This window comes from Microtus oregoni, unplaced genomic scaffold (assembly GCF_018167655.1).
Source record: "Microtus oregoni isolate MIOR12 unplaced genomic scaffold, Mior012 000086F_ref0000336, whole genome shotgun sequence".
NCBI lineage: Eukaryota > Metazoa > Chordata > Mammalia > Rodentia > Cricetidae > Microtus > Microtus oregoni.
The window spans coordinates 1448622-1474063 of NW_024544552.1; the positions used below are offsets into that span (position 1 = coordinate 1448622).

General features: G+C 38.0%; 1 protein-coding gene across 2 annotated transcripts; it reads left to right on the forward strand.

Moving 5' to 3' along the window:
• The first annotated feature begins 82 nt into the window (after nt 1–82).
• LOC121441983 (interferon-activable protein 203-like) lies at nt 83–12405 on the forward strand. Of its 2 annotated transcripts, none has more exons than XM_041643413.1 (7): nt 83–204; nt 3865–4151; nt 6155–6258; nt 6895–7062; nt 8450–8866; nt 10790–10978; nt 11960–12405. In XM_041643413.1, exons 2-7 carry the CDS (start codon nt 3890–3892, stop codon nt 11993–11995), a joined length of 1176 nt encoding a protein of 391 aa, XP_041499347.1. In that variant the 5' UTR covers nt 83–204; nt 3865–3889; the 3' UTR covers nt 11996–12405. The 2 variants fall into 2 exon arrangements, with proteins under 2 accessions (XP_041499347.1, XP_041499346.1); XM_041643412.1 differs by having other exon boundaries at nt 163–207; nt 3867–4151.
• Nucleotides 12406–25442: the final 13037 nt, after the last annotated feature.

Sequence of the window (25442 nt, forward strand, 5' to 3'; positions counted from 1 at the left end):
TGCTCAACCTGAAGTGGAGTAAAACAACTCAGACTGATGTCATTCTTCTCATCTTTAAAAACACTTCGTGTTCTGGGCAGCTGAGAGATTGCAACATACTGGTCCAATCACTGAGAGATTTATTTTCTTACTCAAATGAAACCAGTCCTGATTCTTGCCTTGCAGATGAACTAGGATCTGGACACTGCTGAAGAAATTTCTGAGAAGGTGAGTCCCGAACCCCGCTATGTAGAGTTGTGAGTTCTGTGAACCCACAAAGGCACGGGGGCAATCAATGCTGTTTCTTTCAGAGGACAATGGAAGGAACAGGGCTTGTACCCACTGCTTTTAGGGAAATGAACCCACAGCAGATAGATTCTGATGTTTCACTAGGGCAGATGGCAGACATTTTTATCCCACACTTACTGGGCCTTGAGCCAAAAAAAAAAAAACTCTGCATTTTGATTATGGCAGATAATAAAATAATTTTTTAAGTATAAGTATGAGTAAAGGCAAAATGAGAAGAAAGCTTTAGTTATCTTGGCTGGAGAGTAAGGAGTAACTTCTTGGCTATTTTGATTACTCTGAAATATTTAATGAAAATATATCAGGACATGGAGCTGCACTCTAGTGTTCTGCACGTGAAACAATGGACATGTATAGCACAAAGTTCCACAGATTCAGTTATTCAAGTACATCTTTTTTATTCATCCACCAACATACTTGCTATCTTTTACAGCAGCAGTATCTCAATCACAATGAGTTAGTTCCTGTCATCTTGAAAGTTTTTTGTTTTCTTTTGTTTTACATTGCTTGGATTTGTTTTTAGTTTTCTGGTGGAAAACATAGGGGTATTCAGGAGAGTTAAATAGAAATATATCTCTACTACATACTTTTTGAATATTTTAAAGGCTTTTCATGTACCCTGTAGAATTTCTAATATGTACTTGAACAGAGTACTTTAAAAATGATTTGAGACATGTATATATGTAATGCTATCTCTCCTGGTGTTTTCTTTATGTTTTTCAAACATTTTAAATTTTTTACAGATGTTTATACCTTGATAGTTTAGTAATTGAGAAATATACTGCTGTATCTATCACAATGTTCTGGGTTTTATCAAATTCACTGTATGCTCTTTCACATACACATGAAGAATATATGTATGCAACTTTTCATTTGGAAAAGAAATATTCCGTGTTGCTACTTATTATGATCCTATCAAGAGACACAAAATACTAAGAATTACCATACACTATTAGTGGTATACAATCCCAACATTTAAAGAATTAAGGGTATGTTCTGGTTGCATTTTGGCAACTTGGCACGAGATAAAGTTATCTGGAAAGAGATTCCTGGGTTAAGAAAATGCTTCCTTTAAAATTGCTTGTAAGAATGTGTGGACGTCATACTCTTGATTAGTGATTGATGTGAGTGTGTAACCCTGTGGGTGCAGTGCTTCTCCTGTGCAGGTGGTCCCGAGTGCAGAGCAAGCCATGAGAATCAAGTGAGGAATCAGTGTTCCTCATGGCTTCTGCTTCAGTTCCTACCTTCAGGTTCCAGCCTTGAATTAATTCTCTGACTTCTTTCACTAAAGGACTGTGATTTGGAATGAAAAATTGCATGAACTCTTTTCGTCCCAAGTTGGTTTTGGTCATGATCTTTTATCACAGCAAGAGAACCTGTAACTAAAAGAGAAACCGGTGCATGGTTTGTGGGATATTATTGTGACACACCTGACTAGGTTTTGGGAAGAATTATGAATGAACTTTGTAACTTTGGACTCTAAAAGCAATTGCATATTTAGAGATTAGTGTGGACTATTGTGGGAACTTAAAAAATAATGCAGAGGGCAGTGCAGATGACGGAGGCCTGACTTGGACTTCAGAGGGAAGGTTAAACGTTCCCTAAAGAATCTACTGAGATGACTTAATATTTTGAATTACAGCTGTGATTCTGGTCATCTGGCATTGAAGAATTGGCTGTGATTAAGAAGAGATCAACATTATTGAGGAATAATATGGGAAGTATCTTCTCACTCAGTTCTTAGAGAAATTTTCAGAAAGCCAGATTTTTATAGTTTCTAATTTTCTAATTATTCTCTTATGAGTGTTGAAAGACAAGTGTATATAATAAAAGTTTAATTCCACTCCTACTTAGTAGAGTAAAATTAATAGGTTACCAACAAGGAAGGAACTATGAGTAGTCTTGTCATAGGTTTTCCATCTCAGAAATGGTGCCGGGTATTGGTTTCAACTTATACATGATAGAGATCAAATCAAAAAAAGGATGCTTAATCCTACAATGTTCATGCCACAGTTACACCAGTGACCATGTGTTGACAGACTGTTTGTTACCTCCAATAATCTACAACCGGGTAAGGTTAATGACTATTTTGCTCATCTGAAAGGTATTGTGTAGAATACCTTCCGGAATATTAAAATCTATCCAGTAAGGATGAGGCTTCCAGGTGAGTATCAACTTGATTTGTTTGTGTTCTGTTACACATGAATTTGGTGTCTTCAGTAATACATTCTGAAATACAATCAAGAGCGTTGTCGACAAGCTATATGTTGGGGGAATATGAGAACTGACTGGCCAATAACTTTAACAGAGAAAATTCATTCCTAGAACTGGGCATTTTGTTAACCTATGGTGTTTATAGAATCTTGTTGCTCATTATACAGTAACTACATGTAAATTCTTGATATATATTATATAAAACAAATGATGGATGGCAGATAGATGAACAGATAAATAGAGTGTATATTATATCATTTCACATACCATTTTATATTATATTATATTTTAGGAAACTTTATATCAGTAGGCTTCTATGTTAGCTTTTGTAAACATAGTGTTAGTTATTTTCTCTCTCTATTTCCTCTACTATCCTACCCTCCCACTAACGAACCCATTTAACTTTTGTTTTCAAAGGTTTTCCAAACAATGAAAAAGAAATTAGACATACCACAAACCTTGACAATAGGAGTGCATTTTGTATATTTTGCAGCAAATGACCTCAAGAATAAAAATAAACATAAATGGGATGAATGCAGATTATTCTAGAACTTCCTTTATATTTTAGGAGAAAGAAATATTTTTGACACATTAAGAAAGTTTTAAAAGATCTGGGGAGGATTTAAGCATGGCTTTTACGTAAAAATTCTGTCTATGTACAAATAGAAACACTTAGTCAAGCCTGAAAGGATAAAAATCAAGAAACTACTGATATAACTCCATTCAATAAAATCTAGGGTGCTACTCTGAAAAGTATGTAGACATTTGGGATATTGACAGCAATATGAACAAAAAAGGACCCAAAGTGCACAATCAGAGCCCAGGAGGGATAGTATGCTCATGAGGGGTGTTTGAGGGAAAGCCTAGCGGACAAGGGTCAGTGGCTCAGCATGGCCATGATACTTGAGTCATGGTTCATCCAGGTATACTGTAATAGGATGGAGTCCATTTGCTTATAGGTCACTTTACAATGGAAACAGTCAGGAACCCACAAGCAGATATCCAGAGATGAACTATAGCACCAAATAAGAAAGGAAGAAGGACACAGAATTTTGACACACATAGCACAAATCTAAACAAACACTGCAACAATTACTGATCCAACACTTTACTTCACCACAACTGCCTCTGGTCTAAGTGACCTAACATGTCTAGAAGGGGGAAGCTTCGTAGACTTGTTTATTAATACAGAAGTTCTTTATCAGTTTAGCACAGTGACACAGATTATATTTAACTCTATTTTTCTCTCACATGCAATTATAGATATTACCTTTTGGGGTCATTCACTCACACAGAAATATCTGCCTTGGAATTGCCTGTATATGTGCATAATCCTATGTCTGCTTACATCTATTTTCATCTTTTAGGATTGTCCATAATTTTAGAGATAATGAGTGAATATAAGAAAATAATTCTTCTAAAGGGATTGGAGCGTATGGAAGACTACCACTTTAGGGTAATCAAGTCCATACTAAGAAGCAAACTAAATCTATCTAAAAAGATGCAAGATGATTATGACAGAATTCAGATTGCTGACTGGATGGAGGATACGTTCCCAAAAGATGCAGGACTGGACACACTGATAGATGTGTGCCAAAGCATCAAAGAACTGGAAGGCCTTGCCAAAACCCTTGAAGCAGAGAAGGCAAAAGGTAACAGGGACCAACGGGACACTCATCCCTTCTCCACCCTCCCCAAGAGGTCTAGTTCCCTGCAGGGTTCAGAGCTGATCTGTAGCTTTCCCAGGGCGTGCCTTAGAAACAGCAAGGGTGGAAACATTTCAGAGCAAATCAAGTTGGTGATTTCAAAAAACTCTTTCTTACAAAAAAAAAAAAAACTCGATATATTTCTCATAGACATCTTTTGTTTTGTAGGTAAATAAAATAAAAACAGTTGTTGAGGTAGAGTAGAATACCTATCGTGGTAGAAAAACAAGAAAATGATAAAGGAAAACTTGAAAAAAAATCACTTAGAACATTTAAATAAATTTAATACTTTATTAACAATCTTACCCATTAATGGATATCTATTCTGGTAAAAAAAATGTGATCTAATATTTAAGTAGAAGCACAAATATAAGAGATGTGAATGAGTTTCTTCATATAAAGACACCAGATTTTAAAAATATTGTGACCCGTCCAGCAGGCCACATAATTCGTGAGCCTCGAGTTTGGGATCACCTGGGTAGGAGTGGGGGGGAAGAGAAAGAGAACCAAGCGCATATAAAGAATGACAGAGTCAGTCTGAGATGCGTCTAGGTTCCGTTTATTGCAGGCAGGGGTTTATTCTTATAGAGAGGTTTTGGTAGGGAGGGGTAGGGTTAGAGGGGAAAGGAAACTATTGCGCCCTAGGCCAGGGAGGAAGCAATATGTCTCTTGAGACATCTTGTGGTTAGGCCATGTTTTGGAACACCTTGAGGTTAGGCCGTTCTGAGAACTGTATCACAGCTGTTTGTGCAGCAAGCTGTTTTTGCAGCAAGCTGTTTTTGCAGAGAGGATGAGGAAGATTGGCCAGTACTTTAGGTCGGGGGGCTTCTTGGTCCCCATCAATATTGAATGTACTGGTACACAATTCTGACCTGTGAATTTAGCATAAGGAACCTCAGTCAAGAAAACCTGCAGACTGAGAATACCCTGAGTTACATAGAAAGATATATGGCCAATAGAGAAGTCAAAATCCAATGTTGCTGGTTTGTTACATCAAATATCGAAACATAATTCTTTATCATTATTTATGATTTGGAATTATCTTCTTTAGAAGGTGACCTATTAGTATTATGATAAAAGTTTCATGTTTTTAAAATAAGACTGTTGGATAAGAGTGACAAGCTTATACAAATATGAATATATGTTCCCAACATAGAGAAGCTAATTCCACTACAGCTGGGTTGAGCAGAAAATCCCCTGAGGTAATTCCTGTATCTGACTTGTTACCACTGAAATCCTCCTATCCAGGCAAAGCCTCTGCAGCAGAAGAAAATAAACACACAGACACAAGTAGAGACGAAATAGTTCTTGAAATAGTTGCTGGATACTTGATCACATTTTCCACCAGGAGATTGCGTTATTATTTGGGGGAAAAGCTCCCCCCCAAAAAAACTGTTGGTAGAATTTGGCCTGCCTCAGCCCTAGCACACACCTTTAATCCAAGAGTTTTCAGCTTAAATATTTTAATAGGATCTTAAAAAGTCAACCATAGATGAAGGGGCGGAGCAAAAAACCAATTGAAAGGAAGTAAACATAAGACTATTAGTTTAAGAAAAAAACATCAAGAGTAACAGAAAGTCAGCATGATGGATAGAGAGAAGCACAGGAAGTAGAGCGAAGGACATTGAGCTTGAAGGATTTTGGTTTGACGTGGTACTGGAAACAGGAAATTATGGAACACCAGTGGAAAAGGAAAATCAGATGGTTGCTATCTCTGTCTCTGTGAGCTAGCAGGCTTTCATCCCAACATCTGTCTCTTAAGTTTTTACTCGTAAAATTAAATGATAGCGGTTTTGTTAAAGTCGACATGAAATTATTGTCTTTCTCTAAAATCATTAAGGAAAAGAAAATAAAATATCCATTTATAAAACTGAAAGAAAATAAATAATTCTGAGTGAGCTTCAACCATCTTAATCCCTGGATTTACTGTGTTTCCTTTATTCCAATAGTTCAGAAGCAAAAGAAAGGAAAAAATAAAACTGCATTGGGAAGAAGAAAGCAAGATGAACCCAGTAGTTCCCAATCTCTTTCCACCGGTAATGAATCAAACAAGGTAAAGTGGCTAATCTCCAGACAAAATGCTTCTACCCAGGTTCTTCCCCTTCTTAACTCTTTAGGAAGATTTAGCACTCTATCTATCTAGTCCAAGGCTCTATGAAAATGAAGTTCTAAGTCAACAAATTCATCGTGGCCTATAACTCATTTTGTGGCAGATATACTGGTGCAGTATAATCCCTCAAGGATGTAAACAAAAAATCACTATGTGGCTTTTTAAAAAACCATTTACTAAATTATCAGGCACTTTAGGATATGACTCTTAAAACAATTCAACCTGAATATGAACTTTGTTATTCCACAGCTATTTTCTTATGACACCACAGGAATAAGTAGGATGAGATAAATGTAACTTTTTAACCCCTTTATATGACAATTCTTCATGTCTTAGTTAGGGTTTCTATTTCTTTGAAGCAATGTCATGACTACTGCAAGTCTTATGAAAACCATTTAAAGGAAGCTTTCTTATATTCAAAGGGTTAGTCCATTATTATCAATGTAGGAAGCATGACAGCATGCAGGCAGACATTGTGCTAGAGAAACTGTATAGAAAAGCACATCTTAGCATGGACAAAGCTGGGGTTCAATTTCCAACACACAGGAAAATCAATAAAGAAAGACATTGTTCTTTCAGAAAAAAAGAAAGATGCCCACAAAAACCGAAGGTAGCAAGAAAAGGAAACTTACACAGGAGCAGACTCAGCTTCCAGAACCTTCAGTAAGAAACACACAGAAAGATGAAGGTTGTCTCCAGACCTCTCATAAGCCTCCACCGACACCATTGTGCAGTTCCTCCAACAAGGTATCACTTTCCTATTCCCAGTGCTTGCCCCTTCCTGAAGTTTAACTGGGCTCACCACAGCCTTAGAAAAATATCTCATTGATCCCCTACTTCAGAGATTTTCCTCCTATTATTAAATATCTCATTAAGTTATTTATTCATTTATTACAGCCACCATGGTAGTGAAAAGGTAAATATTCATGAAATGATTTCTAAGGCTGTGAATGAACTTTCTGCTTAGGGTTCAGAAGGAAGTATAAAGGAGACAGATAGAGATGAACACTGGAATATATCAATCCCCATTGCCTATTTTCTTCTCAGTCCTTTTCCCTTTGCTAGTAGCCCAACTTCAGGGGATGTTTTCAACATTCTGTGTTCCTCTAAGCAGGTATTTTGACACATGCTGTTTACCTGCTTTGAAGTCTTTAGCCTGTTCATTCACTAACTAAATACTGTGTAATTGTAAGGGTTCTTTTGCTGGGAGTCAGATTCAGACCCCTTCTAGGCATACACTAAACTCTCCCAGACATTTCTCATTGAAGGGTTCCTGTTCTTATTTTGATGCCTTCTGAACATAATTACAACCATACTAACCATGAAAATAGTTCTCATACAATCTCCTAATCTTGTACATTTTCTAATCTTCAAATTAATGCCCTCATCTAATCTACTGTTCCATTTATATTAGAAATATACTTTCTGATATAAAACACATAGTTGAGGAATCATGGTTAAACACTGCTACCAATAGGGTGACGTCTACATGTTTCCGAGTTGAATTTCAGGGAGGGCTACCTCTTACAGCTGCCTTCATGAAATGTATCCATGTTGGCCATGACTGCCAGCATGCTTCTACTTTGAGTTCTACCGTGTTGCCCTCATTTCAACGTGTTCTCCTGATGCTCAAAAATGGAGTAGGAAACCGAGAAGGCTGGTGATCAAAGTAAAATGGTTCGAAAACTTTTCCTGGTCCCGGGATTCTCCTCCATGCCTGCTATTATGCAAAAAGAAGAACTGCTTGTCTGAATCCTTTCTGATTAACAACATTTAAGGGGCACTTCCTGGGGCTGCCTGTCTAACCCTTTTACCAGAAAGTTTGACAAGTTAGCCAAGATTTTATAACTAAAATCTTAAGAATGTTCATACATAAAAATAGACTAGAGCATTGGGGGCTTTGTGTTCATACCCCATGACTGTAATAAGTATAATCCTTTTATTTACAAGGTAAAAATAGCATTAACTGGAAACTCTAGGTAGGGATTTAAGTAAATGTCCATTTCTCCCTTTATCTAGGTTATAGATTGCGATCATTGTTCCGACGTTCTCCGTGGTACTCAGTGAGATTATGGAGTTGTGCCCTATGATCTGTCTGAATTAGGCATGTTTATCCTCTGTGTTTTTTATGTAGACACCAAGGACGGGAAACATACCAAAGGAACCTGTTAAGGAAGAAGGTTACCATCGAGAACCCAAAGAAGTGATGGTTTTGAAAGTAACAGAACCATTTACTTATGATTTGATTGATGACAAAAGGATGTTCCATGCCACAGTGGCGACTGAGAATGAATTCTTCAGAGTGAAGATTTTTGACCCAGTGCTAAGGAATAAGTTCATTCCAAATAAGATTATTGCCATATCAAATTATTTTGGCTTAAATGGCTTTCTGGAAATACACCAAGCTTCCTGTGTGTCTGATGTAGACAAGAAGAGAACGATGGCTATCTCAAATACACTGAGGCAAAGAGCCAATACGACTCCTAAAATTAGGGATCTTTTCTCACAGGCACAGGGGACATATGTGAATGGAGAGTTTGTGGTCTATAAGGTAAGCCATTGTGATACTTGGGAAATTCCTTTTGCAGTCTGGGATTTTAAGTTTTAACTTGTCACTGGAATTTGCTCAACTTATTTAACACAGTAAATAACTGCTCTTCATATCAGAAAGAGATGAGTACAGTTTCCTCATTTGGGGATTGGGAGAGTCTCTTATCATTCTTCTCCACAAGGTAAAACGATGAAAAATCTTTGAAATCGATTCATCAATAACCTTTGACATTTTTCTACCAGGAACATTCCATTATATCCATCTTTTTCACAGACACTATTCAATTTATAGCACACTTCCAGATTCTTATTCTTTGATAGCTTCAATACCCATATTATTAGCAACTGAGTTGCAAAAAGAGCCAAACTCAAAGCCTACATACAGTTTGAGATGATGAGAATAAAAAACAAGAGACTACTCTGCTCCAGATTGAAGGCATGACCAATAAGCCAAGATTATTTCTTTAATAATCTTGTTCTCATTGTAATATTCTTTACATTGTATAAAGCACTTTTGATAGGGTGACTAATGTTTTAAATAATAAAAGGAAGAGGAGTTTTACAGTCTAGTTTAATTTCACAGTTAATAACAAGGCACAACAAAAGTGATGAAATTCAACAAATCTGTGACTTTCTGGGGTTTCTTTAAGGCCAATGTACCAATTCATTAATATGCTTATTAAGTGTATGATTTCATAATTCATTGTTTATGAATCAGCCATGGCTTTTTAATTTATCTATGCTGTTTTTGACTGTGCTGGTGCATTTGGTTACACAATTAATAAGTAAACTAAGTGGGACTCGAACTTAAACGCCAGGACTAAAAGCTGTAGATTTTACATTTGAGTGATTAGGAAGGAGTAGAGTGAACAATGTGTGCACTGAGCAAATGTGATCCATTTAAAACGGAGGTGAGTGTGTTTGTGTGTGTGTGTGATGAGTGAATGTAACAGTCCTTCTGTCTGTCTGTTAATATCTATTTGTATGTCCATGCATTTGTATCACATAGTATCTCTTATTTCTGTTAGTGTGTTCCTTTTGTTTCATTCTTGTTGGTTTTCTTCTTTATTCACCTGTTTGTTTTCTTAAGAGAGAGAGAAAGAAGCTGTGGAGTTGGAAAGGTAGGGAAGTGAGGATAAACTAGGAGGAGTAGAGAAGGGAAAATTATGATCAGATTAGGTTACATGAAAATGAGTTTATTTTCAATAAAAATTGAAATAAATTAAATTAAAAAAACTTAGAGTAGTGTTTCTCAGACTGACAACGAGTCACAAGTAGCCTTTCTTCTCAGGCATCCTGGAGACACCTAAGAAACCTGCAATGGTAACTAAACGGTTATTGCATTTTATTCTTGTTTTCATTTTTTTTGTCCCTAAAGAAATCTCAGATATTCCTATATGTTACCATAGTACTTAGAAATATACTCATTTTTTCCCTAAAAACACCCAGCAGAAGAAATCCTCAAGTAGGTAACACATAAGAGTGGCTTCCAAGGGCTGCAGTGCTGACCCAATCATTAAGGCTAGGCCCACAAGGCTTCAAGAGGGATTTCAAACAAAACATTTGTTCACTAAAACATCTTAAACTCTCTTGTGCCTGAAAACTTTTTTTAGTTATTTATTTTGTCTGTGAGGGATGGGAAGAAACACAAAAACTTTTAAAGTAGTGTGGAAGTCATGAGAGAACTCCACAAATGAGTTTTCTCTTTCTACCATGAGAGCTGCTCATTGAGACCAGGTAATCAGGCTTGCCAGCAAGCACCCTTCCCCACTGAACCATTTCACTGGTTCCTGTACCTCTGATTCTAAACCTAAGAGCGATCTTGCCTTGGCAGGGACAGGTTTATGCCGACACTCTTTATTCCTCATAGAGGTGACAAGCTTTGACACATTTCCTAAAAGATGAATGTTAACTTGCTTTTCAGAAAACTGAGAGGAATCCCTTCATTTACTATGGAATTGAAGATGATACAGGGAAAATGGAAGTGGTGGTCCATGGAAGACTGACCAATATAAAGTGTGAGCCAGGCCAAAAACTTCGACTCATCTGTTTTGAATTGTCCTCAAGCAAAGATACATGGCAGCTGAAGTCTGTAAGACACAGTAACATGCAGGTGTGTGCTCTGAAATTTAATATTATTAAGAATCATTCATATATATGATTTCATAAATACATATATATCGTGTACTTTTCTGTTGATATTACATATACAATCCAATAGAAATAAAAATTAAACTTTTCATGTTTAATAACAAAGTTCCTTCCACTACCTTTTGAGTAAATATTTTTAAATTATACTAAAGAATAAATTCAAAAAAATCTCAAAAGTTGTTATATGTTTAGCTAATGACAAAAAGTATTTCATTTATCAAAGCAGAGAGATAATTTGACAGGACTCAGGTAATTAAGATGTTTGTTTTAAATTATGACTCTTTGATTTTTCAAACTGAGCAAAGACTAAAGCACAAAGAATCTTGGAGCCTTCATGTATAATATTCAAATACTGTCTGTTGCAGAGCATGATGTACATAAATCATAAGTTCCAAAGGATGCCCTGGGCAAATCAGACCACAATGTGCTAATATCCACAATCCTTGTTATACTTACACATTGTGTGGGATTTATTTTACACTTTTAAAATGGCCACTATAACCACGTGAACTGAAAAATAGAAGGCATCACATGTTCATTCACAAAGAAACGCTCTTACAGCACCTTGGTTCTCAGACCACCAGCCAAAGGTTTAAAACTTCCCCCATGGCGGCTGCAACAACAAAGTCCTTTCTCCCTCCTCCCAGCCTGCCTGTTTAATGAGTCTCTAAACTCAGTCTCTCCATCAAGGATGGAAGCTCTTTTTCCTCCCCTCTGGAGCTCTGTGTCATACACAGCCCTTCCAACTGTGCTCAAGTCTGTAGGTATTACTACTTTCATAGTCCCAAGTAGGGAAGAAAGCTGACTCCAAAGCCAGAGAGGCATTAAAAAGATAGACCAGTGAAAAATGGGACGTGACCTATAGGGTCCCATCAGTATCAATGTAGAGTGTTTGGTGCCATTGAATTTCACTTGATCTGACATCATCATCTTCTTCTTTAAGGTTGTCAATGTCAGAAAGAAAGTCCCTCAAGCCTGATTCAGATCTGAAAACCTGGATGCCAAGGATACTGTTTATGGAGATAAGATCCAAGTCCAGAAAATAAATGTATATATGAACTGTTGCAATACTATATCTATGAAAGCCAGCTCCTTTTTATGGTTTTCCAAGATAGGATTTCTCTGTTTAGCCATTGTTGTCCTGAAAATCACTTTGTAGACCAGGCTGGCCTTGAACTCAGAGATCTACCTGCCTCAGCCTTCTGAGTGCTGGGATTAAAGGTCTGTGCCACCACCATCAGACCTGTTCTTAATTCTAGGAAATGGTACTTTCTTATATTCTTTATAAACTTTTGTATGATCTAAGTTCCATATTTTTATCAATAACTTTTATACTTGTTAATCTGTAAGTTTTACAAATAAAACTTAAATATAAACCACATTTACAATAAAGCAGTGCTTCCTTCGGGATATCTGTCAGCCATTTGAGAATTGCTGTCAAATCAAAAGTATAGAATACATGCTTCACGTGTGAAGTTAAGGACAAAGCATGTTAAAGAACAAGTAGACCACATATGCTCCAGAAAAACTAAGGCATTAATAGACACAGAAGATTGAATTCAGCCTTGAGTGCCATTTCTAAAGCTAGTCTGGTGAGGACAGGAGAAGTCTTCAGGTTCTTTTTGTTCAACAAATTTGAGTGTTTCATAGAGTTTAATTATTTGAGCAAAGAATCCACAAAAGTGAGATGTTTTATGAGTGGGGATTATTTTCAAGAGTATGGATTCTCAACTCCAATTCTATAATGAAATAATGTCACTGGAAACTTTGAGATAAAAATGAGTAGGCCCTGTGGTAAAGGAAGTAAGAAATTAGTCAGTCCCCATCTCCCATTACCCACAAGATTCGCTGAAAACGCATGGGATAAAACTGAACTCTCTGAACATGGCGAACAATGAGGGCTGATGAGACGCAAAGGACAATGGCACGGGGTTTTGATCCTGCTTAATGTGCTGTCTTGGTGGGAGCCTAGCCAGTTTGGATGTTCACCTTCCTAGATATGGACTGAGGGGGGAGGACCTAGGACTTACCACAGGGCAGAAAACCCTGACTGCTCTTTGGACTGGAGAGGGAGGGGGAAAGGAGTGTGGGAAGAGGGAGAAGGGTGGGAGGAGGGGGAGAAGGGTGGGAGCAGAGGGAAGGAAATGGGAGGCTGGGAGGAGGTGGAAACTTGTTTTTTTTTCTCCTTTTCTCAATAAAAAAATAAAAAATAAAAAAAACAAAGTAATTGAATACTGTATTTTTGGTTTTTTAACATGATCATCTTATTGACATTGACATTGATGTATATAATAAGATGTAGCATAAACACAATGTGGTTTTAATAAAAAATTCATTTATAACAAGCCAACTTGCTGTTACATGACCATTGAGGACACATACTGTGGACTAGTAAGAGATCTTTTTATTTATACACAGATACCATGTACATCAGAGGCTGACATTAAATAAACAAACGTTTCAGATGAAAAAAAAAAGAAATTAGTCAGGATTCCCAAAGAGGCCTTTCTGGAGTACTGTTTATTTCTCTTACTGCTATAAAAATGGACTGACTGCTGCTGGAGCTCCTTCCACTCTTTTAAGATACCAGCCCACTTGGGAGTGGTCTTTTTTGTTTTAAAAAGCAGCAGTAGCCCTGCTCTTCCTCTCTTGCCTCTGACTCCTAGACTCAGTTCCTGATCATGCAGAGGGCTGTTGTCTAGGACAGTGATCTATAATTTTTCACCTTAAATAAATAACCCTTTTATTAATCAGAATTCCAAACTGGTGTGTGATTGTTTTGTGACTTACTTCTATATTTGATGCTCACATAAATTTGGAAATCCATGTCTTATTTCCCAAACTAATATCATGGAAATTTGGGAAGGGGACGGGGGGTTAGTTCATGGTCACTTCCCATCAATATATCAATGCAACTTGAAAATCATATGTGAAAGGAAATTCTATTGTTGGTTTTGCTATTTTCATCTTTCTTTTATTTTTTCCTTTATTTTCGGTTTATTCTCCTAGCACATGTGGATGAGATAGGCTAGCATGGCAAACAGCTTAGCCACTTGAGACCTCACTTTTCTTGTTTGATAACCACAGTTACACTTTCCAGCCTGAGACCATTATCTGCATCCCCTGTATACACACATTCTGCTGTCCATATTTCTAAAACCTATTTACCGCATGGACAACCACCATACATCAGGTCACAAATAAATATATAAATGTTGGAAATAATGAAAATGATTACTGTCCTTAGAAATAGTTAAATATATTACTTATATTCAAGTATTTCACAAAATCTTTTTGATACCAAAAAAATACCGATGTAATCCAGACTAGACTAGTTCAGGTACATGTACAACAAGACAAACTGTGTCCTCACAAGGAACATTTATGACTAATATCATGCTTCCACCTTCCTCCTATGTATAATTGTGTGTATATAGTCAAATGAAATACTGTGTTGAAAGGACATGCACAGGAAGTAAATGCCTACCTAATCTAAGCCTGTCAGTTGAAATGAAGATCCACCCATGTCACACCCCCACAGCACCCCAACACCTTCTCCTGAACTCCATGAAAGTGGCTCCAAACAAAAGCTGTGGCCCTTGAACACCTTTTTTCATGTGACCCCTTTTCTCTTCACACATATTCCTGTCTGCTCTTTACTGTCACTGTGCTTTGAGAAAAGTTTCAAGGCTTCTTTATAATCTGGATGAGCCTTTAACTAAGTTTTTGAATTAACAGGTAAGATTTTAGAAACCTTTGGCTTGGATTCTGACCACCACCATATACTGCAACAAAGATACAAGAAGAAACCACACCAAATGCTGGAAGTTATTTCTTGAATTCCCAAACTTGCAGATCTGTATTTCATTTATCTTCCTTATATAACACTTTAGCAGTAGTTTCCTGACACACCAAAGAACAGAGAGAAGAAAATGATGATTTTCCATAAAAGAAAGAGACAGGGAATTGTATCTTATACAGACCGAATGTTTCAATTTGTGTAGTGCACAAATGCATTGCAACAAAGATAAGGGTAACAGTGAAAAATCCACTTACACAAAGTAGACTGCAACCATTCTTTGACTGTTTTGTATGAAAATTTTCCTCAGGAGGTGTAAACAAGTATCTACTCACCCCAGACCAAGATCAGATCCAAATTTTTATTGTGTTTCTTATAGGAATATTGAAAAAATATTACTTATAGAAGCAGAAATGACTCAAAGAGAGCTATGTCACCAGTTCATCCCACAATGAGCATCAGCACACAATAGAAAGAAATCTGGAGCACCCTTGACAGACTGTAGACAATACAATGCTTTGGAGAGTGTATGCTTCATGTAGTTCAGGTGGTCAGAGCCCATTCTGCACAAACTGATTGGTGTCTACTTTTTCCAGGCATATTAGCTTGTCTGAGAGTGCCTAGCATCATCCTGGATATTCTCGAGGAAGGAGGACAGAATTATATCTGGTTTCTGGGACTTCTAAATCGTCAAAGTTGTTTAATTCTTGACCTTGATTTTACTTGCAGGATGCGAGTGTCCACCCATTATTGAAATATCCTGCTATTCTGCATCCTTTTGTCAACTCCCTGTATTTTTATCAATCTTTCCTCTACAGTGAAAGATTTTGATTTCTTTTTACCGGGAGATGCTATTAATTCCTGAGGTACAGATGTAGAAACTGCAGGGGCCACAGTGACTCCATTTCTCTCGAGACGCATAGACAGAAAGTTAATGTTTGTAAAGGCCAAATAACAGGTTGTTTGATTAAGGTTGTGCTTACTAGATGTGTTGAGTATTAAGGAGGTTATTATGATTGTTTGTTCCTTGTATCATTGATTTTTTGCATTCTCCTTTTGCTTAGGGTATTAAGAACTATGATTTATAAACTTGGGCTTTTTCAGTATTCACTGAAAAGCCTTCCAATTCTATCTTCTGTCTTTTGTCTCTTTCTCAATCCTCAATCTACTTTCATGCATAATAGAACAAGTCAGCTCAACTAGACAAGGAACAAGCTTGGTGACTGCGCAATTGATAACTTCTTACCAAGTTTTGGGCTCTCCTATACAAATGTGACTTCCTTGGGCAAAAAAAAAAAAAAAGTGTCAGTCACACATCCAGCCAGATGACCCTGAGATCAACTCTGACTGTATAGAACAATGTACAGATACTCTTAGTAAACTGCAATTTTAGCCCCTGTCTTTCCTCTCAAAGATACAGTTTCAGTGATGCTATTTCAAATGCTTTCTATCCGTCTTTACTTTTTGTGCAATAAAACTTGAGGAATCCACATGATCTGGGAATCTTTTCTATCTAGGCTAGAACCAGAGCACTTCCTCAACACTTAAGAGAAATACTAATATAATTAGAGCAAATAAGATATTTCCCTTGAGTGTGATGCACTTCTATCTCGTCTACAGAAATCCTTCTCTGCTATCAGCAAACAGCTCAACATACTGTGTGAAAATTGAAAAACAGTCCTCTCAAGATTAGTCCTAATATAGGACGCCTGTGCCGTTATTATTATTATTTTGGCAGTGAAGGACAAGCTGGTAGCATGAAAAAATGATCACCCATTCAGTCATTTCCCTGGTCTTGCTTCATCCCTTTGTGATTCTCTAAAATGCAAGGTATCCACCTCTCTCCTTACAAGGGACTCAGAGCCATCATACTTGACAGGAACCCATGTTGCCCACCTGCTTACCTGTACCCTTCTTTGTCTCCTCCATTCTGCTCTCTCCAGAGTACTCTTAGAGCATTTGCTGCCTTCTTACTTCAGCCCCTGCACATAGGCTATCTCCATTCATATAAGACTCACTGATTTCCATGGCCATAGCCAAGGTAACTCTGGTTATTTCTCTACTCTTCTTCCTAGAGCTGGAATCTAAGACCTGTTTATCAGAACTATGGAGCCAGCCCTTCCCTTTATACCTCCAAGTGTTTTTGAACCTGTGGGTTACATTCCTTTCATAGGGTCATGTAAGATCATCTGCATTATGTCATAACTGTCATTGCAGTTATGGAGTAGCAATGAAAATCATTATGTGGGCAGGGTCACCACAACATGAGAAACTGTACTAAAAGGCCAGCTTGACTGGGACTGAACGAGCATGTGATCAAACTGGACTCTCTGAATGTGGCTGACAATGAGGGCTGACTGAGAAGCCAATGATAATGACACCGGGTTTTGATTCTACTGCATATAGTGGCTTTTGGGAGCCTAGTCTGTTCGAATGCATACCTTCCTAGACCTGGATGGAGGGGGGAGGGCCTTGGCCTTCCCACAGGGCAGGGCACCCTGACTTCTCTTATAACTGAAGAGGGAGGGGGAGAAGAATGGGGGCAGTGGTAGGTAAATAGGTGGATGGGAGGAGGTGGAAATTTTTAATAAATAAAAAAATTGATACAGTGTTAGCAAGGTTGAGAACCACTGTGCTAACCTGACATCAAAAATCTGTACCAGTAAGAATGACCAAGATCAAAATTACTGATGACAACTTATGCTAGAGAGATTGTGGGGAAAAGGGAACACTCCTGCATTGCTGGTGGAAATGCAAGATGGTACAGCCCCTTTGAATGTCAGTGTGGTGATTTCTCGGAAAATTAGGAAACAACATTCCTCAAGACCCAGTAGTACCACTTTTGGGTCTATATCCAAAGGATGCTCAATCATGCCACAAGGACATGTGCTCAACTATGTTCACAGCAGCTTTGTTTGTCTTACCCAGAACTTGGAAACAACCTAAAAATGCCCTTCAACCAAAAATGAATAAGGAAGATTTGGTACATTTACACATTGGAGTACTACACAGCAAAAAAACAAAATAAAACAAAACAAAAAAACCGACATCTTGAATTTTGCAAGAAAATGGATAAAGCTAGAAAATATCATTTGAGTGATGTAACCGAGACCCAGAAAGACAATTATCACATATACTCACTCTTAGGTGGTTTTGAAACATAAAGCAAAGAAAACCAGAACACAAATCACAATCTCAGAGAACATAGACAACAATGAGGACCCTAAGAGAAACATATAGATCTAATCTACATGGGTAGTAGAAAAAGACAAGATCTCCTGAGTAAATTGGAAGCATGGAGACCTTGGAACAGGTTTGAAGGGGAGGGGATATGTAGGGAGGCAAGTAGAGAAAAATGTAGAGCTCAACAAAAATCAGTAAAAAAAAAAAAACTGCACCAATCTGGGACTATTTGGAATCTAAATCCAGAATTTCAACTAGAATTTAAAAGCTGGGACTAACTGCAGTCTAAAAATTAATGCCACAGTGAACCCAAGTCTGAAATCTAGGCATTATTTTCCTCATCTAATTGTCAGATGGGGATAATAGTGACCAAAAAACCTGAACATCCACCCAGAATGATTTTTCAGATATCCACACCAAAAATAACCTTGCATTTTCATTACCAGATAATCTTAATTGCTAATACCAAAACCAAAACAAGTAATTAAGACAATATACCTCATCTCTAAACAATCCAGCAACCCAGGATGGGAGGCCTGCATAGTGAATGTTCCCTTCCAGATCCTGGATTAAGATAAAAATCACACCGAAATGCCCGTTTACACAGAAAGATCCTTTATTAAGTAGGGAAGACACATCAATTAGGTGAGCCAAAGTGGTCTTCTGATTGGTGGACTTTGGTAGTCAGCCTCAGAATAAAAAAGTGTCCAAGCAAGAATAGACCTTGGAGGCTAGCTTTATAATTTAATATTGTTTTTAACAAGTCAGAGGAAATGGAAAAGAATGACAAGGCTTGCCATAGATACATGCTCTAATGGGCTAGTTTCCCTTTAAATGCTATTGTAATAAGCCCTGAGAAAAGCAGTTTAGTAGCAATACATGACAAATACTTCAAAATAGCAACAATGAACATGCTTAAGGGCAATAAAGATTATATTAATAAGTTCCTCATTAAAAACCATGTAAACACAAATAGTTGGTGTTGTGGTGCATTAGTTGAATATGTTTTACATTTAATTATGCTGTGGAACATTTCTTTGACAATGCAATGGTGTGTTGCATTCTTTATGTTGTACTTGTTTACTCTGAGTAGTGATCTCATTTTGTCAATCAAAATCACCGGATAAATCTAATAAAGAGCTGAATGTCCAATAACTATCACGAGAAAGGTTAGGTGGGACTTGCAGGCAGAGAGAATAAACAGAAGGAGAATTCTGGGGGTGTATGAGGATCAAGAAAGTGACCAAGAAAAGAAGGAAAGAGGACACCATGGGCCAGCCACCCAGCTACACAGCAAGCCACAGAGTAAGAAATAAAGAAAGGAATATAGAATAAGGAAAGATAAAAGACCAAAAGGTAGATGGGATAATGAAAAACTGGCTAGGAACAGGCCAAGTTAAGGATGGGAATTCATAAAGAAGAATAACTCTCCATGAGATTTAAATGGGAACTGAGTGGTGCGCCCTGAAAAAGCAAAGAGTAAAACCAACCAAATGTAAGTTGAGTTACATAAGGAAGACAATTGAAGACGTGAAAGAAGAATTTACCAAGAAATAAAATCATTTAAAAAATCAAGCTGAAGTAAAACTCTAAATGAAATGTTTGGGAAGCCAGAGTCAAAGAGAAAGTCTTACCAACAGATTAAAAACTATGGAAGAAGGAATTTTGGTCTTGAAGGTAGAAGCAATGGATATCTCTGTCAAAGTAAATGTTAAATCTCAAGGCATGCAGGCACCAAACATCTAGGAAAACTTGGATATTATGACCAGAAAAAAAAAGGTACATGAATAATAGATATAGAGGAAGGAGAAGAAACTGGTTTAAAGGCATAGAAAATAAGGTAGCACAATCATAGATAAATTGCTGGTGTAAAATAAGAGATGCCTATCAAGGTGCAAGAAGCATAGAGAACATCAAATTGATATGGTCAGAAAAGGAAATCTCTGTGAGATACAGTAATTCAAGCATGAGAAGTAAAGAATATAGAAAGGTTATTAAAAGACGGGAGATAAAAAGACCACATCACTTATAAAGGTAGACTTACTAGAATAACACTGACTTTCCAATGAATACTCTGAAAATAAGGATTTGGTCAAATGTTCTCTGCATTCTGAAGACCACAGATGTTATTCTAGACTACTACAAGCAACAAAAGTATCTATCACAGTCTACAGAGAAAGCAAATATCTCATGATGGAAAAACACACATTTTAACAATTTTTCTGTACTAATCCGGCTCTACAAAAGACACTAGAATAAAAAATGCAATATGAAGGTCAATATACAGAAACAGGAAAAATTACAATATGAAGGGTCAAAAAAGGATACAAGAAATTAATAATACTAAAACAGTTAATCAAAAGAAGGGGAAAATCCACAATAATAAAATAAGAGGAATTGATGAATAATTAATGGTCTCTATTTTTCTAATAAAATGAAGCAACGTAACAGACTAGATTAGAAATCAGGATCTATCTTTCTGCTTTGTTCAATAAACATTCTAAAACTATCAAAGACAAACATCAATTTAGGGTAGAAAACGGAGAAATGTATTTTAAGTAAATAGAAGTAAGAAGTAAGCAAGGAAGAGTAGGTATTTTAATATTTGATAAAATAGAGTTTGTGCCAAAACTAACCACATGTAAAAAGGAAGGACACTGAATAATCATTAAAGGAAAACAATACAGCAAGAAAATATTACAAGTTTTAACATTTATGCACCGGGCATGATGGTATTCAATTTCACAAAAGAAACACTAGTTCAGCTAAAATCATATATTTATTTTAGCACAGTGAAAGTAGGTGACTTCAGTATGCCACTCTCACTAATGGACAGGTCATCAAGAAAACAAAACAGCAGAGAAAATTTGGAGTAAAATAACCTTCTAAAGCTAATGAACCTGACAGACATCCTTAAAACATTGCACCCAAACACAAAAGAATATAATACTTGTTCAGAAGTCCATGGAACTTTCTCCTAAGTTTACCACATACTGGATACATAGAAAGTCTTATCAGAAATAGGAAAACTGAAGTAATACCCTGCATCCAATCTGACTACTGTTAATTAAAACCAAAAGCAATCTATAGATTCAATGCAATTTCCATCAAAATCCCAACGCAATTCATGACAGACCTTGAAAGAACAATACTTAGCCTCATTGGAAAAACAAAAATCCCAGGATATCCAAAAGAATCCTGTACAAAAAAAAAAAAGGAACTTCCAGAAGCATCACCATCCCTGACATGAAGCTTTATTATAAAGCTACAGTAATGAAAACAGCATGGTATTGGCATAAAAGCAGACAAGTTGACCAAGTGAATCAAATCAAAGACATGGATACTAATCCACACCCCTACAAATACCTGATTTTTAGCAAAGAAGCTAAAACTACAAAATGGAATAAAGAAAGTATCTTCAACAAATGGTGTGGGCGTAATTGGATGTCAACATGTAGAAGAACACATATTGATCCATATTAATCCCCATACATGAAATTGAAGTCCAAATGAATTAAAGATCTCAATATAAATATGACCACACTGAACCTGATAGAAGAAAATGTGAGAAGTTGCCTACAATGCATGGGCACAGGAGATCACTTTCTAAATATAACCCCAGTAACACAGACATTGAGAGCAACAATAAATAAATAGGACCTCCTGAAACTGAGAAACTACTGTAAAGCAAAGGACACAGTCAATAAGACAAAAAGGAAACCTCCTGAATGGGAAAAGATCCTCACCAACCGCATATCAGACAGAGGATAGATATCCAAAACACACAAAGAACTCAAGAAATTAGACATCAAAACTGCAAATGATCCAATTAAAAAATGCAGAAATAAGCTGCTGTGGGACAATGCCTTGTACACTGTCACTTGTATTGTTTTAACAAAACACCTATTGGCCAATAGCCAGGCAGGAAGTATAGGTGGGACAACGAGGCAGGAAGTAGAGGTTGAACAACAAGAATAAGAGAATTCTGGGAAGAGGAAACACTCAATCTGTAGTTCATCCAGACACAAAGGAAGCAAGGTGGGAATGCTTTGCTAATAAAAGATACCAAGCCATGTGATTAACACAGACAACATTATGGGCTAATTTAAGATGTAAGAATTAGTTAACAAGAAAGCCTGAGCTACTAGGCCAACCACTTAATAATTAATGTAGGGCTCTGTGTGTTTCTTTGGGACTGAATGGCTGTGGGACCTGGCTGGAAGGAAACCTTCAACAACACTAAACAGAGAATTCTCATTAGAAGAATCTCAAATTGCCGAAAGATGCTTAAGAAAATGTTCAGCATTCTTAATCATCAGGGAAATGCAAATCGAAATTACTTTGAGATACCATATCACAGCAGTCAGAATGGCTGAGATCAAATACACCAATGATAGATTATGCTGGAAAGAATGTGGAATAAGGGAAACATTCCTCCATCTAGTAGGAATGCAAACTTGTACAACCACTCTGGAAATCAGTATAGCAGTTTCTCAGAAAATGGGGAATCAATCTATCTCAGGATCCATCAATACCACTCTTGGGCATATACCCAAAGGATGTTCAATCATACTACAAGGGCATTTCTTTAACTATGTTCATAGCAGCATTATTTATAATAGCCAGAACCTGGTAACAACCTAGATGTCCCTTAACCAAAGAATGAATGAGGAAATATAGTAAATTTACACAATGGAGAACTACTCAGAGGTAAAAAACAATGACATCTTAAAATTTGCACACAAACAGATGGAACTAGGAAGAAAAAAACATCATGAGTGAGGTAATTCAGACCCAGAAAGATATACATGCTATGTACTCACTCATAAGTGGGTACTAGCTGTTAAGAAAAGCAAACGATAACAAGCCAATAGTCTATGATTCTAGAGAAGCTCAGTAACAACGTTAATCCTAAGAAAAACATACACAGATCCACGTGGAAAGAAGAAATAGGTAAGATTGCCTGACAAAATTGGGAGTACAGGGGATGGAGAGAGAAGGGAGGGCAGAAGGAAAAGAGGAGGGAGAAGGGGAGCAGCGAGGAGAACTTGAGAGAATGGGATAGACGAGATGGAGGAAGGACAGAAAAGAGAGCAAGGAAAAAATTTTGTTATTGAGTGAGCCATCATGGGGTTAGCAAGAAAACCGGATGCTTGAGAAATGCCTATGAATCCACAAGGTTGATCTCCACTAAGGCCCTAAGCAAAAGAGGAGAGGGTGCCTGAACTGGACTTGTCCTGTAGTGAGATTGATGAATATCTTATATGGGAGCAGGGAAGTATATATCTTAATTAAGGGAGCCATTTTAGGGTTGGTAAGAGCCTTGACTCTAGACAGGTTCCAAGGGATCCAGAGAGATGTACCCAACTAGATCCTTGGGCAGCTGAGGAGAGAGAGCCTGAAATGGCCCGATCCTATAACCATACTAATGAATATCTTGCATAGCACCATAGAACCTTCATCTGGCGATGGATGGAGATAGAGACAGAGACCCACATTGCAGCAAGGGACTGAGCTCCCATGGTCCAAATGAGGAACAGAAGGAGGGAGAACATGAGCAAGGACGTCAAGACCACGAAGGGGGCACCCGCCCACTGAGACGGTGGGGCTGATCTATTGCGAGCTCACCAAGGCCAGCTAGACTGGGACTGAATAAGCATGGGATAAAACCGGACTCTCTGAATATGGTGGACAATGAGGGCTGCTGAAAAGCCAAGGACAATGACACTGCGTTTTCACCCTACTGCATGTACTGGCTTTGTGGGAGCCTAGCCGGTTTGGATGCTCACCTTCCTAGACCTGGATCGGGGGGGGGGGGGGGGGGGGACCTTGGACTGCCCACAGGGCAGGGAAACCTGACTGCTCTTTGGACTGGAGAGGGAGGGGGAAGGGAGTAGGGCGTGGGAAGTAGGGAGAGGGGGAGGGAAAAGGGAGGCAGGGAGGAGGCAGCAATTTTTAATAAAAAAAAATTTTGTTGTTTATTTTTTTGTTGTTGTTGAAAAAAATTTCTGCCTCCTCCCTGTTTCCCATTTCCTTCCTCCTACTCCCACTCATTGCCCCCTCCTCCCACTGCCCTTCCCGTATCCCCACTTCTCTCCCCCTCCCCCCAATCCATTCCCCCTCCCTCTTCAGACTGAAGAGCAGTCCAGATTCCCTGCCCTGCAGGAAGTCCAAGGTCCTCCCACTTCTATCCAGGTCCAGGAAGGTCAGCAAACAAACAGGCTAGGCTCCCAAAAGCCAGTTCATGCATTAGGATCGAAACCTACTGCCATTGTCCTTGGCTTGTTATCAGCCTTCATTGTCCGCCATGTTCAGAGAGTCTGGTTTCATTGCATGCTTCTTCAGTCCCAGTCCAGGTGGCCTTGGTGAACTCCCAATAGATCAGTTCCACTGTCACAGGGGGTTAGATCAGTTCCACTGTCACAGTGGATGGGTGCACCCATCACGGTCCTGACTTCCTTGCTCATGTTCTCCCTCTTTCTGCTCCTCATTTGGACCTTGGGAGCTCAGTCCAGTACTCCAATTTGGGTCTCTGTCTCTATCTCGATCCATCGGCAGATGAAGGTTCTAAGGTGATATGCAAGATATTCATCAGTATGGCTATAGGATAGGGTCATTTCAGGTTCCCTCTCCTCAGTTGCCCAAGGTACTAGCTGGGGACATCTCCCTGGACACCTGCGAGCCCCTCTAGATTCAAGTCTCTTGCCAACCCTAAGATGGCTCCCTTAATTAGGATATATATTTCTCTGTTCCCGTATCCACTCTTCCTTTATCCCAACCATCCTATTCCCCCAAGATGTCCCCATCCTCCCCTTCTCATGTTTCTCACCCCATTTCCCCTGAGCCCCATGCCACCTCACCACCAAGTTCCTAGTTTTTGCTTGGCAATCTTGTCTACTTTCCATATCCAGGCGGATGACTTTGGGTTCACCTTCTTATTTAGCTTCTCTAGGATCACAAATTATATGGTCAATGTCCTTTATTTATGGCTAGAAACCAATTATGAGTGAGTACATCCCATGTTCATCTTTTTGGGTTTGAGATACTTCACTCAGGATAGTGTTTTCTATTTCCATCAATTTGCATGCTAAATTCATGATGTCATTGTTTTTTACCGCTGAGTAGTACTCTAATATGTATATAATCCACACTTTCTTCATCCATTCTTCCATTAAAGGGAGGAGCTGGCAATTTTTAATAAAAAAAATCACCATAGAACATTCATCCATCTACTGATGGAAACAGAGGCAGAGACCCACAGTGAAGCACTGTGCTGAGTTCCCATAGTCCAGTTGAAGATTGGGGGAGTAAGAATATGAACAAATAGGTCAAGATCATGATGGGGACAACAACTGAAGCAGTTTACCTGAGCTAATAGGAGCTCACCAACTCCAGTTGTACAGGGAAGCAACTAGCATAGGACCAAACTAGACCCTCTGAATGT

Bases quoted from the DNA above. Each gene is read 5' to 3' on its own strand.
- LOC121441983 (XM_041643413.1), top strand. From the start codon at position 3,890: ATGAGTGAATATAAGAAAATAATTCTTCTAAAGGGATTGGAGCGTATG. The intron at 6,259-6,894 runs GTAAAGTGGCTA...TTGTTCTTTCAG, and splicing joins CCGGTAATGAATCAAACAAG to AAAAAAAGAAAGATGCCCAC. The intron at 10,979-11,959 runs GTGTGTGCTCTG...TTCTTCTTTAAG, and splicing joins TAAGACACAGTAACATGCAG to GTTGTCAATGTCAGAAAGAA.